Source organism: Thalassophryne amazonica, chromosome 3 (genome assembly GCF_902500255.1).
Source record: "Thalassophryne amazonica chromosome 3, fThaAma1.1, whole genome shotgun sequence".
NCBI classification, from domain to species: Eukaryota; Metazoa; Chordata; class Actinopteri; order Batrachoidiformes; family Batrachoididae; genus Thalassophryne; species Thalassophryne amazonica.
The window spans coordinates 31,017,903-31,033,953 of NC_047105.1; the positions used below are offsets into that span (position 1 = coordinate 31,017,903).

The 16,051-nt window shown below is 41.3% G+C and overlaps 1 protein-coding gene across 1 annotated transcript in view; it reads left to right on the forward strand.

Moving 5' to 3' along the window:
* Positions 1-9,958, forward strand: part of asip1 (agouti signaling protein 1) — a 68,985-nt gene extending 59,027 nt beyond the window's left edge. Inside the window, exons 4-6 of the mRNA XM_034167546.1 lie at positions 1,723-1,755; positions 1,941-1,966; positions 9,467-9,958. Of these exons, the coding sequence (XP_034023437.1) occupies positions 1,723-1,755; positions 1,941-1,966; positions 9,467-9,614 (207 nt within the window). The 3' untranslated portion in view covers positions 9,615-9,958. The remainder of the gene's footprint in view (positions 1-1,722; positions 1,756-1,940; positions 1,967-9,466) is intronic.
* Positions 9,959-16,051: the final 6,093 nt, after the last annotated feature.

Below are 16,051 nucleotides of genomic sequence, written 5' to 3' on the forward strand. Positions count from 1 at the left end.
CCATACGGTTTTCTCACCGTAGCATTGTTTTATTTTTTGAGAACAATTTAGTTAAGATTACTCCTGCAAATTCACAAGCTGTGGAAATAAATTTTTGTTGTTTTGCATCGGAGTGTAGTGGAAGTTCTTCAATATAACACATGCACGAGTGAAAACCAAGGCCCGAAGCCTCTACAATTACAGGCCTGCTGTATTGTAAGCATGAGCTAGCTAGCATTTTCTCACAGCAGTTCTCGCACCCAGATGGTAACATCAGACAATAAATGATTGTGCTGCACACATTTAACTTTAACATTAACATATAAACCCAAATGTCTGATCCGTACCATCGTACATTAACAGTTGCAGTGCTCACACACTTTATCATGGTGTTTGATTGACCTTGACACAGATATGCACAATGAACATGAAATAAAAAAGCCAAGTTGTAGAGTTACATTAAGCTACACTATGCTTCACCATTCATGGAGTTTCATCAAGCGCACTTACCAGAGAAATGACTGGTACAATCATAAGCAAACAACACCAGACAGACGTATGAAGGTATTTAAATTACTGTGTCCAAAATGTAGGATTGAGATGGATCCAAAACAAGTTGAATAAAGTCCTGATGGCCTCTGCACTCTTCCATGTGTCCTGCATGCAATTATATGTTTACTGCTCTGCCGTTTATTCAAAGATCACTCCCAGAATTCAACACTATTCACAGTATATTGCAGTATTTTCTTGGAAATGGCAAGCTGCCCATAAATATTGCCCAGGATGCATTGCTTCCTACAGTAACATACTGTTTTAATAGAAAACAGTATGTTAGTTAGAATTGGCTGTTAATTTACAGCATTTGTTACAGTGCAGTGCAAGCTTTGCATTTTGCATCACTACTCTTAGCTTCATTGCGGAGTAGAGCAGAGAAGGATTTTCTTTCACCAAAACAGAGCAAATCCAGGCTTGCATCTCAGATGTACCTTCTGGCAATTTGTAGCTAAACTTTTAGGTCGTCTTTTTAAGAAAATCCTCCTCTATACCACTTCATGAAGATGGATAACTGGTGATACAAAATGCAAAGCTTGCACTGTGCATAATTTCTCCAATCACAGCCACGTAAGCCTATAACGTCTGGGTTGTCTGGGTGTCTTGGTGGCTTTCCTCACTCTTCTCCTTCTTGCACACTCAGTTTTTGAGAACTGTCTACTCCATGCAGATTTACCATGGAGTGCCATATTGTTTGTATTTCTTTGTAATTGATGTAAATAAAGTCCGAAACACATTCAGTGGCAGCTTTACCATCAGAGAGCCTCGTCCACAACTACCACAAAAGACTCCAAGCTGTCGATGTTAAAGGGGGCAATACACAGTATTAAGAACGGGTATGTAAACTTTTGATCAGGTTCATTTGGGTAGTTCTCTTGTCATTTTGATTTAAAATGAGGAAACACAATTGTTTGACAATAAATGGCTTCACCCAACCACTAACCATGAGTGAAAAAAAGGTTTTTGTGTTGTCATTCATATTCTCTTAAAAATAGCCAAAAAAAAGCAAAAATTCTGCCAGGGTATGTAAACTTTTGAGCACAACTGTAAATAAATAAATAAATAAATAAAGGACGATGAGATTCAAATGGACTGTGTATTACTCCAGTATTATTTGTACTCATGTATGCTGATGATGTTGTTTACGTTACAGATGTAGCTGAATTTTTTTTGTCTTCCAGAGTTGCCCAGAGCAGTGAAGAAAAAAAGACAAAGAAACAAAAGGTGAGCCCAAAATGAACTGCAAATAGTTCTTTAAAAAATAATTAATACAACTCAGTGCTTAAAATTAGTAAATCAATTAAAACTATAATGATTAAAGTGAAGGCATGTAAAAAATTAAAATAAATGAAGCAAGCAAAATGAACTAAAAAAAGAGATTAAACAGGGATGCTCATAAAACTGATTAGAAAAATAAATCAAGCTTTGGAATAAAGTTATTTAAACATAAATTAAAGCAAATAAAAGTCTAAAGCAAAGTGTAACATGTTTTAAGTCATTTTACATGTGAGGTGTGGGGTTTTTTTTTTTTTTTTTGGGAAGTTGTTCCACAGTTTAGGATCTCCAGCTTTCTTCTGACTGAGCATCATGGGAAAGTCCGAGCGACCATGAAGTCACAGAAAGTAAGAGTTAGCGCACAGTCCGAGACCATTTAGGGCTTTCTTTTAAAATAACACCACTTTGGAGTGCTTTCTGGTCCTCCCTGGTTGCTGATGAAGGTCAATGAGCATGGAGTTGGGAGATCTGGATTTTTAGCTTTTTGTTAGTCTGGCAGCAGAGCTCTGAAGAAGTATCTGAGAACAAGAATAAGAAGAAGTCAGTCATAAACAGCAGTCAAACCTGCTTGATGCGTCCTCCAAAGGACAAAAATGTCCCATTTGTCATATATCTTGTTAGACTTTCTGTCAAATGTTATAGAACTTCAGCCTTTCTCCTTCAGGGTGGACTGGGTGTTCAGTTTATTTTGTAATTAAAAAAAACATCCTGTGTTCTCATCTGAAACAAATGTTTTCCTCCCATTTAAGCAGGGAGACGTGCTTCTGCATTGATATTAAAGATAAGATTTTTTTTAAATTAAAAAAACCCTTTATTTTTCCTTTTTTGTTTTTTGGAGGTTGCTGTTATAAGACGTGAGAATCGCGTATACTCTGCAGTGGCATGCAGGTATTACAGACGCTGTATATTCATGTGATCAAGTGTGATTTTATGAAGCTGCTGTTTGAAAGATTTAGAAATGCTGCTTTGAAACCAGTGCCAGTTCCAGAGTTATTTTGGCTTCCACGGCACGGCCGTATTGTTGAATATAATAATCCACTTTGAACTCCACAATGCATTCAGCAACACATTCATCTAGTTAGTGCTCCACAATACATTATATTTGTGGCCTCCAATCTTTACCTTGATATTCTCCATCTACTCGAACAGTTGGGTGCATAAATAATGCATGCACACAAAATCACGCACGCTCACACAGAACATGTGGCAAGAACATGCAGCCCAGAGTCCACAGGTAGAAAGACAGTTTTAGTCCATTTTGAGGCAGAAATGGAAAAGTGGAAATGCAACAGACCGAGTTTAACATTAAACTTTTAGCAAATTTGATTTTAAGACTTTACGATTGTGAGACAAAAAACTTAAAGTCCATGGCCTCATTCCACCCCCACTGTAGAAACGGCTACTGGCCTTGGCTGTGGATGTAAGTGTGACGCATTGGCCTAATGCGCTTTCAGCATCTGCTGGATGGAAAAGCAACATAGAAAACCAGTCCTTCTTCAAGGATCTGGGTTTATGTACCAAAAACAGACAAATGTTTAAAACAAACTTATCTGAGGGCTGAGTTACAGTGGGGTAAAAAGTATTTAGTCAGCCCCTGATTATGCAAGTTCTGCTACTAATTGTCAACAAAGGTACACTTCAACTATGAGAGACAAAATGAGAAAAATATCCAGAAAGTCACCATTGTAGGATTTTTAGAGAATTTATTTGTAAATTATGGTGGAAAATAAGTATTTGGTCAGCCACAAACACCCTGTTACCTGTATTAGCCGCATGTTCTCCTTGAATTGCTGGCTGTCTGAGTGGTGTCCAAAAAATGAGGTGGGCTTCATAGATAATTGGCAAAGCTTCTGGGGAAAACCTGGTCTTGTTAGGAGAGACGGCATCCATCCCACTTTGGATGGAGCAGCTCTCATTTCTAGAAATCTGGCCAATTTTCTTAAATCCTCCAAACCGTGACTATCCAGGGTTGGGACCAGGAAGCAGAGTTGTAGTCTTACACACCTCTCTGCAGCTTCTCTCCCCCTGCCATCCCCTCATTACCCCATCCCCGTAGAGACGGTGCCTGCTCCCAGACCACCAATAACCAGCAAAAATCTATTTAAGCATAAAAATTCAAAAAGAAAAAATAATATAGCACCTTCAGAAACCTGGTTACAGCAGGATGAATATGTTAGTTTAAATGAGTCAACACCCCCGAGTCACACTAACTGCTCGTAGCACGGGCCGAGGCGGAGGATTATCAGCAATCTTCCATTCCAGCTTATTAATTAATCAAAAACCCAGACAGAGCTTTAATTCATTTGAAAGCTTGACTCTTAGTCTTGTCCATCCAAATTGGAAGTCCCAAAAACCAGTTTTATTTGTTATTATCTATCGTCCTCCTGGTCGTTACTGTGAGTTTCTCTGTGAATTTTCAGACCTTTTTTCTGAGTTACTGCTTAGCTCAGATAAGATAATTATAGTGGGCGATTTTAACATCCACACAGATGCTGAGAATGACAGCCTCAACACTGCATTTAATCTATTATTAGACTCAATTGGCTTTGCTCAAAATGTAAATGAGTCCACCCACCACTTTAATCATATCTTAGATCTTGTTCTGACTTATGGTATGGAAATTGAAGACTTAACAGTATTCCCTGAAAACTCCCTTCTGTCTGATCATTTCTTAATAACATTTACATTTACTCTGATGGACTACCCAGCAGTGGGGAATAAGTTTCATTACACTAGAAGTCTTTCAGAAAGCGCTGTAACTAGGTTTAAGGATATGATTCCTTCTTTATGTTCTCTAATGCCATATACCAACACAGTGCAGAGTAGCTACCTAAACTCTGTAAGTGAGATAGAGTATCTCGTCAATAGTTTTACATCCTCATTGAAGACAACTTTGGATGCTGTAGCTCCTCTGAAAAAGAGAGCTTTAAATCAGAAGTGCCTGACTCCGTGGTATAACTCACAAACTCGCAGCTTAAAGCAGATAACCCGTAAGTTGGAGAGGAAATGGCGTCTCACTAATTTAGAAGATCTTCACTTAGCCTGGAAAAAGAGTCTGTTGCTCTATAAAAAAAGCCCTCTGTAAAGCTAGGACATCTTACTACTCATCACTAATTGAAGAAAATAAGAACAACCCCAGGTTTCTTTTCAGCACTGTAGCCAGGCTGACAGAGTCAGAGCTCTATTGAGCCGAGTTTTCCTTTAACTTTAACTAGTAATGACTTCATGACTTTCTTTGCTAATAAAATTTTAACTATTAGAGAAAAAATTACTCATAACCATCCCAAAGACGTATCGTTATCTTTGGCTGCTTTCAGTGATGCCGGTATTTGGTTAGACTCTTTCTCTCAGATTGTTCTGTCTGAGCTATTTTCATTAGTTACTTCATCCAAACCATCAACATGTCTATTAGACCCCATTCCTACCAGGCTGCTCAAGGAAGCCCTACCATTATTTAATGCTTCGATCTTAAATATGATCAATCTATCTTTATTAGTTGGCTATGTACCACAGGCTTTTAAGGTGGCAGTAATTAAACCATTACTTAAAAAGCCATCACTTGACCCAGCTATCTTAGCTAATTATAGGCCAATCTCCAACCTTCCTTTTCTCTCAAAAATTCTTGAAAGGGTAGTTGTAAAACAGCTAACTGATCATCTGCAGAGGAATGGCTATTTGAAGAGTTTCAGTCAGGTTTTAGAATTCATCATAGTACAGAAACAGCATTAGTGAAGGTTACAAATGATCTTCTTATGGCCTCAGACAGTGGACTCATCTCTGTGCTTGTTCTGTTAGACCTCAGTGCTGCTTTTGATACTGTTGACCATAAAATTTTTATACAGAGATTAGAGCATGCCATAGGTATTAAAGGCACTGCGCTGCGGTGGTTTGAATCATATTTATCTAATAGATTACAATTTGTTCATGTAAATGGGGAATCTTCTTCACAGACTAAGGTTAATTATGGAGTTCCACAAGGTTCTGTGCTAGGACCAATTTTATTCACTTTATACATGCTTCCCTTAGGCAGTATTATTAGACAGCATTGCTTAAATTTTCATTGTTACGCAGATGATACCCAGCTTTATCTATCCATGAAGCCAGAGGACACACACCAATTAGCTAAACTGCAGGATTGTCTTACAGACATAAAGACATGGATGACCTCTAATTTCCTGCTTTTAAACTCAGATAAAACTGAAGTTATTGTACTTGGCCCCACAAATCTTAGAAACATGGTGTCTAACCAGATCCCAGACTATTGTAATTCATTATTATCAGGTTGTCCTAAAAGTTCCCTGAAAAGCCTTCAGTTAATTCAAAATGCTGCAGCTAGAGTACTAACGGGGACTAGAAGGAGAGAGCATATCTCACCCGTATTGGCCTCTCTTCATTGGCTTCCTGTTAATTCTAGAATAGAATTTAAAATTCTTCTTCTTACTTATAAGGTTTTGAATAATCAGGTCCCATCTTATCTTAGGGACCTCATAGTACCATATCACCCCAATAGAGCGCTTCGCTCTTTGACTGCAGGCTTACTTGTAGTTCCTAGGGTTTGTAAGAGTAGAATGGGAGGCAGAGCCTTTAGCTTTCAGGCTCCTCTCCTGTGGAACCAGCTCCCAATTCGGATCAGGGAGACAGACACCCTCTCTACTTTTAAGATTAGGCTTAAAACTTTCCTTTTTGCTAAAGCTTATAGTTAGGGCTGGATCAGGTGACCCTGAACCATGCCTTAGTTATGCTGCTATAGACTTAGACTGCTGGGGGGTTCCCATGATGCACTGAGTGTTTCTTTCTCTTTTTGCTCTGTATGCACCACTCTGCATTTAATCATTAGTGATTGGTCTCTGCTCCCCTCCACAGCATGTCTTTTTCTTGGTTCTCTCCCTCAGCCCCAACCAGTCCCAGCAGAAGACTGCCCCTCCCTGAGCCTGGTTCTGCTGGAGGTTTCTTCCTGTTAAAAGGGAGTTTTTCCTTCCCACTGTCGCCAAGTGCTTGCTCACAGGGGGTTGTTTTGACCGTTGGGGTTTTTACGTAATTATTGTATGGCCTTGCCTTACAATATAAAGCGCCTTGGGGCAACTGTTTGTTGTGATTTGGCGCTATATAAATAAAATTGATGATTGATGATATTAATGGCATCTGTTGGAATTCGTTATCTGTATAAAAGACCCCTGTCCACGGCCTCAAACAGTCTGACTCCAAACTCAACCATGGCCAAGACCAAAGAGCTGTTCAAGGACACCAGGAAGAAAACTGTAGAGTGAATCTACAATAGTCAAGCAGGTTGGTGTGAATAAATCAACTGTGGGACTAATTGTAAGAAAATGGAAGCCATACAAGACCATTGATAATCTCCCTCGATCTGGGGCTCCACGCAAGATGTCACCCGCGGGGTCAAAATGATGAACGGTGAGCAAAACTCCCAGAACTACACGGAGGGACCTGATGAATGACCTGCAGAAAGCTGGGACCAAAATAACAAAGGCTACACACTACGCAGAGAAGGACTCAAATCCTGCAGTACCAGGCGTGTCTCCCTACTTAAGCCAGTACATGTCCAGGCCTGTCTGAAGTTTGCCAGAGAGCATATGGATGATCCAGAAGAGGACTGGAGAATATCGTGGTCAGATGAAACCAAAATAGAACTTTTTGGTAAAAACTCAACTCATTGTGTTTAGAGGAAGAAGAATGCTGAGTTGCATCCAAGAACACCATATGTACTGTGAAGCATGGGGGTGTAAACATCATGCTTTGGGGCTGTTTTTCTGCAAAGGTGACAGGGCGACTGATCTGTTTCAAGGGAAGAATGACGTGGCCATGTATCATGAGATTTTAATCCAAAACCTCCTTCCATCAATGAGAGCATTGAAGATGCAACGTGGCTGGGTCTTCCAGCATGACAGTGATCCCAAACACACCGCTCGAGCAATGGAGTGGCTCCGTAAAAAGCATTTCAAGGTCCTGGAGTGGCCAAGCCAGTCTCCAGACCTCAACCCCATAGAAAATTTGTTGAGGGAGTTGAAAGTCCGTGTTGCTCAGCGACAGCCCCAAAACATCACTGCTCTTGAGGAGATCTGCATGGAGGAATAGGCCAATATACCAGCTACAGTGTGTGCAAACCTGGTGAAGACTTACAGGAAACGTTTGACCTCTGTCATTGCCAACAAAGGATATGTCATAAAGTATTGAGCTGAACTTTTGTCATTGACCAAATACTTATTTTCCACCATAATTTACAAATTAATTCTTTAAAAATCCTACAGTGTGATTTCCTGGATATTTTTTCTCATTTTGTCTCTTAGTTGAAGTGTACCTATGATGAAAATTACAGACCTCTCTCATCTTTGTAAGTAGGAGAAATTGCACATACTTACTTACTTTTTTACCCCACTGTAATAGCCCTCACTAACATCCCTATTCCACATGGCGGCATTCTGCTACTATTGCCTGTGATCCAGAAAAAGTGCAAAAAACAGGATGAAACAGCTTAATCCGGTTTGCCTCCTGACAAGACTGGCTAATAAAGTGCAGACCTGGCAACCTTTTGGCTTATAAACTGCAGACCTGGCAACCCACCAAAAACCGAAAGTAAGGAACCACACCCTCGGCCGGAACCACAACAAACTCTGCTTCTGCTTCAAATTGTTACCCTGACAGAGCACAATCAAACAAGTTTCAAGCCGTAGTACTCGCTAGGAATACCCAATTCAAACAAGTTCAAACATGATTGAAGCTGTTAAGACTATGAACATGCAGAAGTTACCACGCACTGGTGATGATTTTGCAAATTGGGATTAAATTTTTGAACAGTTCGAAAATTTTATCAATAATTTCAAATCTGGTGCCGATTATGGTCGTACGTATACCAAGTTTGTTTAAGACTGACAAAGTTGGATCAAGAAGTTACTATGATGCTTCAGAAGGTGCCCTGATTTGTTATTCGGGATAAAACAGGAAGGAACGGCACTCTGTGGGATAACCCCATAACAACATGTGATACTACACCCACTTTTAAATGAGACAGCAAATAGAACCCCTTCATGTCCTGTGCCTTACTTTGCACTCACATTATGTGCTATGACAGCTTTTGGCAAAATTGTATTGGACCTGCATGAATGGTAAATGTCCACCAGGGGGAGATATTGCTCCATTTCAAGAACCGCCCCGGGTCCTGGATCCCAACCACCACAGAGACAATTGGTCCATCTCTTGTTGGTTAAAAGTGACATTTTATTTAAGATGTCAGTTATATGAGTGACAACATGTATTAAAAATTAAACAAGAAATTTTGTTGCTTTGGAGTAAATTTGGCGATGTGTCCGATCTGAATGGCCGAGAGCCTTCATTGACACCAATCAGTATCGCCACCTGATTCAAGCTCCACAGCACCGAGCAGACATTTTCAAATGCACATAACTCTTAAAGTTGATAGTTGTCGCGATAACTATTAAGTGTTGGTTTGGGGATCATGCACGTGCATGTGTGCACAGTCTCACGTATGATCTCCTTAAAGTTGGATGATACACATAAATCTGATGGAAAGGAAAAAAACAAAAAACATCCTGCATCATTTTGTTTTTTATGTGAATGCCGACTTTTGGTATTGAATGTTTTATCTCTCTCTCTCTCTCTCTCTCTCTCACAGAAGGCACTGAAGAAACGACCCCCCTCCTCCTGCGAATTGTATTCCCTTATGGGGAAGTTGTAAATCTCCAAACAATGTGTGCTGTGATTTTTGTGCCTTTTGCCAGTGTCGGCTCTTCAGAACTGTGTGTTTCTGCAGAATGGGAAATCCTCACTGCTGAACTCCGTCGTGCAGCGACCAGCTCCACAACAATTTCATGTTAAAGCCTGCCAGCACAACTGGACACTGCATGAAGTTAATCACTTCCAGTATACTTTGAATAGTTTAAGCACTTTACTTCCAAGGAGGGCACCACAGTGAACCTCATGCTTATGTTACATCATTTTACCCATTTTTATTAAGCATGAGCACAACATAAAGCATGTGGCGTTATAAAAATAACTTGACAGAAGTACATAAATGTACAGCATTATTCAAAATAAATGCTTAACTATAAATCATCTACATTTTGTGGTTGAGAATTTCTTATTCATTCAGATTGTGCAATTGAGCAGAAATTAAATGTCTTAATGTCTCTTCAACAAGTTTAAATTCATACGGTGATTACTGCCACCGCAGAGGAAATGCTTTCACCAGCGTTTATCTGGATTTCAGTGAAATTTGTTGAGCACAGGGTTTGATTAAGGGTTTGGAAATGTGGAGTTCCTGTGGCTCCACGGAGAAAAAAATAAGTCCCCTTGTTGTGTGATGGCGTCCCCATTCAATCAATCAATTTTGAGGTTCAGATATGATGTACACTTTACCTTTCCTGCATGGTGTGCACAGGACATTACTAATTTTCTTTTAATTTTTATTGTAAGCTGCTGTCTAGGTATGTTATGATGTATTTTTGGCAGCTTTTCTAAAAAGTTGCAATTCAAGTTGTGATAGTTTTAGGTGGGTTTTTTCTGCAATGAAATTGCAAGAACAAGTGATGATTGCTTAATAGTTCCAATCATTGTTATTATAATGCATTAAAAATTAAAAAGGAAAGTTGATGCAGTAAGGCATTTAATTACATGTTTTTAAGTATTATTTCTATCAGTATCCTAATTTTTTTTAAAACTACTCACACACATACAAAGTGCTGTCCTGCAAGATGCTCAACTGCACACCACGCAATCAGTATCACCCTCAAAAAAATCCGTATCGGTCAGGCTCTAGCACTCAGTGCACACACTCAACTGGCACAGCCAGCTACTGTATCCATGTTTATTTGATTTGCAGCTTAACTGCTGTGAAACAATCACAAAATGTTTGTCTGATTCATAGTTTTGTTGAAGTGAAGACCGCCATACAGTACTCTCTGACCACTCCACTCTTTGGCTCCTCACTTTTTCACTTGCTCTGACTGAAACATTTTTCCTACAGCCAGGGAAATTAAAAAATAAATAAGCAGCCAAGTTCCCATGCTGAAGCTAAGCTCTGCACAGTGCTCTGGTACTGTCAAATTAAACATAGCCTATTTCAGCTGATGTTTTGCCATTCATTCCATGTCCCCAGGGTGCCGTGTGTATGAAAAATCTGCATAATTTTTATGTGTTGAGACACACACACACACAAACCCTTTGAGTACATTGATAATGCACCGAGAAATTATGCAATTTGGGAGGTGAACTGGAAAATATTCAGGAACTCAGACCCAAAAGACTGTTTGGCAACAATTTAACTCAAAAAGTTGTGAGAGGATGTTAATGAAATTTGGTGAGCAGGTGAATATTGTCCTAGAAAATATGGGATTTTATTTTGAATTTGATCCGGAACATATTATGGACCCAAAATCCAGAAACGTTTTAAGCAATATACAGTCCATCTGGAAAGTATTCATAATAGTAAATTCATTTTCCCCTACAAAATTCTTCTCACAACACCCCATAATGAGAAGTCTTTATTTTTCACTAGCTTTTACATAATATATGAGAAAGATGTTAGATTTACACAGAACCACAGCGCTTTTGGAGCGGATTCCGCCATGTTAGCTTAGCAGCCAGAGAGAGACCAGCCAGTGACATCACTGTGCCTCTGTATACTTATTGGCTGTCACTGTGTTCTTTCCAGAATCCGGACCTGCCCCCCCCCCCCCCCCCCCCCCCCCCCCCCCCCGAAAAAAGCAGATCTGCATAATTCATGCTGTTGGCCGTATGAGGATAAAAATAGGAAACAGAATGTGACCTTTTGACCTCTTAAAATAGGTCAAGGTTAGCAGCCATCTTTGAACTTGTCCAAGGTCCCAAGAATTCTCCCAGTGAATTTGAAGACCGTGGTAGTACCAGGACTGGACTTGTGCTGAGCACAGATGGACAGACAGACGGCCTTCGCCTAGCCTAAAAACTAAAATCACTTGTAAATAAGTATTCACAGCCTTTGCTCAACACTTTGTTGATGCACCTTTGGCAGCAATTCCAGCCTCTGGTCTTCTTAAATATGTCACAAGCTTGGTGCACTTTTCTTTGGGCAGTTTTGTCCAGTCCTCTTTGCAGCACCTCTCAAGCTCCATGAGGTTGGATGTGCAGTGTCGGTGCACAGCCATTTTCAGATCTCTCCAGAGATGTTCAATCAGATTCAGGTCTGGGCTCTGATTGGGCCACTCAAGGAAATTCACAGAGTTGTCCTGAAGTCACTTCTTTGATATCTTGGCTGTGTGCTTACGGTCATTGTGCTGCTGAAAGATGAACTGTTACCCCAGTCTGAGGACAAATCAAATCAATTTTATTTATATAGCACCAAATCACAACAAACAGTTGCCCCAAGGCGCTTTATATTGTCAAGAGCGCTCTGGAGCAGGTTTTCTCTGTACATTGCTGCATTCATCTTTCCCTCCATCCTGACTAGTCTCCCAGTTCCTGCTGCTGAAAAACATCCCCACAGCATGATGCTGCCACCACCATGCTTCACTTCAGAGATGGTGCCTGGTTCCCTCTAAACATGACTCCTGGCATTCACACCAAAGAGTTCAATCTTTCTGCTCCTTCACACATAGTACGAATTTGGTTGAATTACGCATGAAGCAGGAATCGTATGCAAAACGTGTAAAATTGTAGCTGCCTCCAAAACCTCGTACACCTGTTGCTACAACTATTTGTGCCCAACAGCGGCTGAAAGACAGTGTGCGCTGGGAGAGCCCATCAAATCCTCTTGTGGCAGGTGTTGGCAGAATTCCAGCTGACACACACGAAAATCTAACACTGCTCGCATGACACTTAGAAAATGTGTGGCCATTCATGCTATTAGCACAAAAACAGCAGACAATCATTTTTGAGCTGGATGTAAAATTTGTCTAAGTGCCCCATGAGTGTGGCTTTGCAAACAGACACAGGGGGTGTGTTCACCGACAGGAGCAGCTGTGGAGATCTGTGGTTCTGGATGTCCCAGCTGGACAACATGACAGACATGAACTAACAATTGTCCACTGTGACACGCATGTGTCTGCTTGCTGTCCTCATGGACATACATAAAAACATATATCACTGTTGCAAAGGGCTGCAGCGAGTGCGCACATGGCGCGCACATTGACAGGCTACCCCAGGTGAAACAGATCGTCAGATCATAACACACAGCGGGCGATCTGAATGTCACGTCACCAACGTGAGCTCTGTTCCACATGATGTGGTGCCTGCCCTGCAGTGCACCATCCACAAGACATGCGTGTCGGACCGGACACACGCACAGGGTCGGCTGAACATGCCACCAGCAGATGTGGCCATGATAAGAGCGCACTGCTTCTCATTCATGTCATTTCATGACTGTATGTCTGTGACCATGGATCACCTACAGAGGAACAGACGGATCATACTTGTATGTTAAGAGGGATTCAATAAAATGTGGTGTTTTTATATGGTGTGTGTGTTGTGAAAGTGTCGTGACACGGACCCACAACAGGGGGCGTTAATGAACGGACAATGGATAAGCCAAAAAGTAGCAATTTAATGTTGTGAATCGCACAACAACGTACAGACAATAACAATATGGTGGACTGTCAATCATACACCAGGTGACGTGTGGGCAGGCTTGACGATAGAAGACGCCTGGAGAGAGAAGAGCTGGATCCCCACACAGCTTCCACCACCAACGGAGCTGAAGAACACCGGAGCCGCCAAGCCCTGCGCCCCAGGTGGCCGCTGTCTTCAGCAGTCAGACTGGTGGCAGAGAACAGAGACAGTCCAGATGAGTGTGAGTTCGCACACTCAGTAATCCCACAGTCTGTATTAAGTAAAGGAGGGAAAACCTCCACCTCCAATCACACACACTCGTGCAGCTCCTGGTCAACCACTTATCTGGGTTGGGCTGTGAGGCGAAGCCGTCGCTGTCACACCAAACGCCAATCCTCTAGATAAGGCAACACTCCAGGAAAACGGCTGCAATAGAAGTTCAGGTTATTACACACACAGTGTTAGTCAGCAGAGAAATTACCTGAATGGTAGTTGATTTCTCGGCGAGGAGGTGGAGTTGCAGTCCGGTCTTTGTAGTGGTGGTGACGGGTGACAGCTTGTGTTGATTGATGACAGCTGTCACCTCCAGCAAAGCCGACGCCCTCTCGTGCTTGAAGCCCGCACTTCAAGCAGGGCGCCATCTTGTGGTGGTGGGCCAGCAGTACCTCCTCTTCAGCGGCTCACACAACAGTGTGGTGGTATTTCTTTTTAAGTATGTCCATGTCCTTCTTGATGTCAGGCATTTTCCCGCACCCTTTACAGGACAGTGATGGAAGCTCAGTGGTAAAGTTTCTGGCTGGCAATCAGAGCTTTTGGAAATTGCAGTTTCAAATCCTGTGGGTGGCATGTATTTTTTTATTATTATTATTATTATTATTTTCACAGCAGCTGTGTGATATGGTTACACATGCTGCAGCTGCTCACACTGTGTTCCCACGTGCACGAAACCATTGAAGCAGTATCGTTCACGTCTGCCCGTCGGCTCAGTGTTTTCGTGGTTCGTTCAAACAAGCTGTTCTGCAGTGATTTGCTCTGAGTTGTACTTATTCGTACTATGTGTGAAGGGGCCCTTAGTCTCATCAGACCAGAGAATTTTGTTTCTCATGGTCTGAGAGTCCTTCAGGTGCCTTTTGTCAAACTCCAGGTGGGCTGCCATGTATCTTTTACTAAGGAGTGGCTTCTGTCTGACCACTCTACCATACAAACCTGATTGGTGGATTGCTGCAGAGATGGTTGTGTCCTTCTAGAAGGTTTTCTTCTCTCCACCAGGTTCTTGGTTAAAAAAAAAAAAACTTTTTTCACATTATCATTATGGGATGTGGTGTGTATAATTTGGAGGGGAAAATTTTATTTAATCCATTTTGGAATAAGGCTGTGACATGAAATGTGGAAAAAGTGAAGCACCTTCTGGATGCAGTGTGTGCATGGCCTTGGTGAAGGTATGCGCTCTCTAAAGCGCCTTCTCTTTTTGTACTTTATCACCACAACACAGCACAAAGCAAGAAAGCTTATAAAAGTAAATTTAAAATCTGTCAAATGTACTCTGGTGACCAAAACTGCAGTATTCATCCACAAGAGGATTCAAGACATCTGGTTTTGACATGAATGCAGAAGAATAATAATTCTGGCAGCAGGACGACAGCCCAGCGTGAACAGATGAGACGCATCAGCTCTACAGCGGGCCAATAACGACCAGGTCAGATGACTTTCCTTTGACGCCGATGAAAGAAACGTGTCTGATTGACTTCATGCAGGAGAACGTTGGTCTGTTTGGTGGCTTTGGACCCTCGCTGGCTCACGGGACTGCAGAGTCTGAATACTGTACTTCCATCATTTTCAGATCTTTAACACATTTGCAGCGTTTCCCAACGCTAAGAAAAAGCTGAGGCATGACTGCTGTTAGTATACACATTCGATTTTCCATCCTCCTGCACTCAAGAATTTGCACCCACCTTTTGAAGACTGGACAGGGGCCAATAAATCTGAAAACCTCTTGACCTCCTGGGCCACTGGAGAGTGTTTACCCCCGCAGTTAAAACTATATGAGGAACATGGAGACATGAGTGCAACGGTGGGGAGAAGCAAACTGCAGGTGGACAATCAGGGCCACTAAAACCTAACCAACCAAATCCTAGTTTCCTCAAACACGTTCAACATCACGTGTTTGAGTCAAGACCTGTGGAGCAAATCCGATCTGGCACCTGAAAACTTCAGATCTCTGCTGCAGAACAAATCTAATCAAAGTCCCTTTGTGTGTGTGTGTGTGTGTGTGTGTGTGTGTGTGTGTGTGTGTGTGTGTGTGTGTGTGTGTGTGTGTGTGTGTGTGTGTGTGTGTGTATGTGTGAGAGAGAGAGAAAGAGAGAGGGAAACAGAAAGTAGGATTGTACTTTGACAGTCGGGCACAGGAAAATAAATCAGGCGTAAGTTAACACAAAAGAAAATAAAACCAGAATATCTGTGACTGAAGTTGAAATAAGGACGGGGCCGGAATCTAATAAAAAAAAGCTGAATATTTTATTTTGGGAACAATAAGACATGAATCTCAACATGCTGCTATATTTTAAACATCTACAGTATTTTTCGGAGCACAAGTTGTGTTTTTGTGAGTTTGGGAGGTCCTGTGACTTATATACTTATATAATGAAAAAATAAGAATCACACATTTGTTAGAAATTAATATAAATATAAT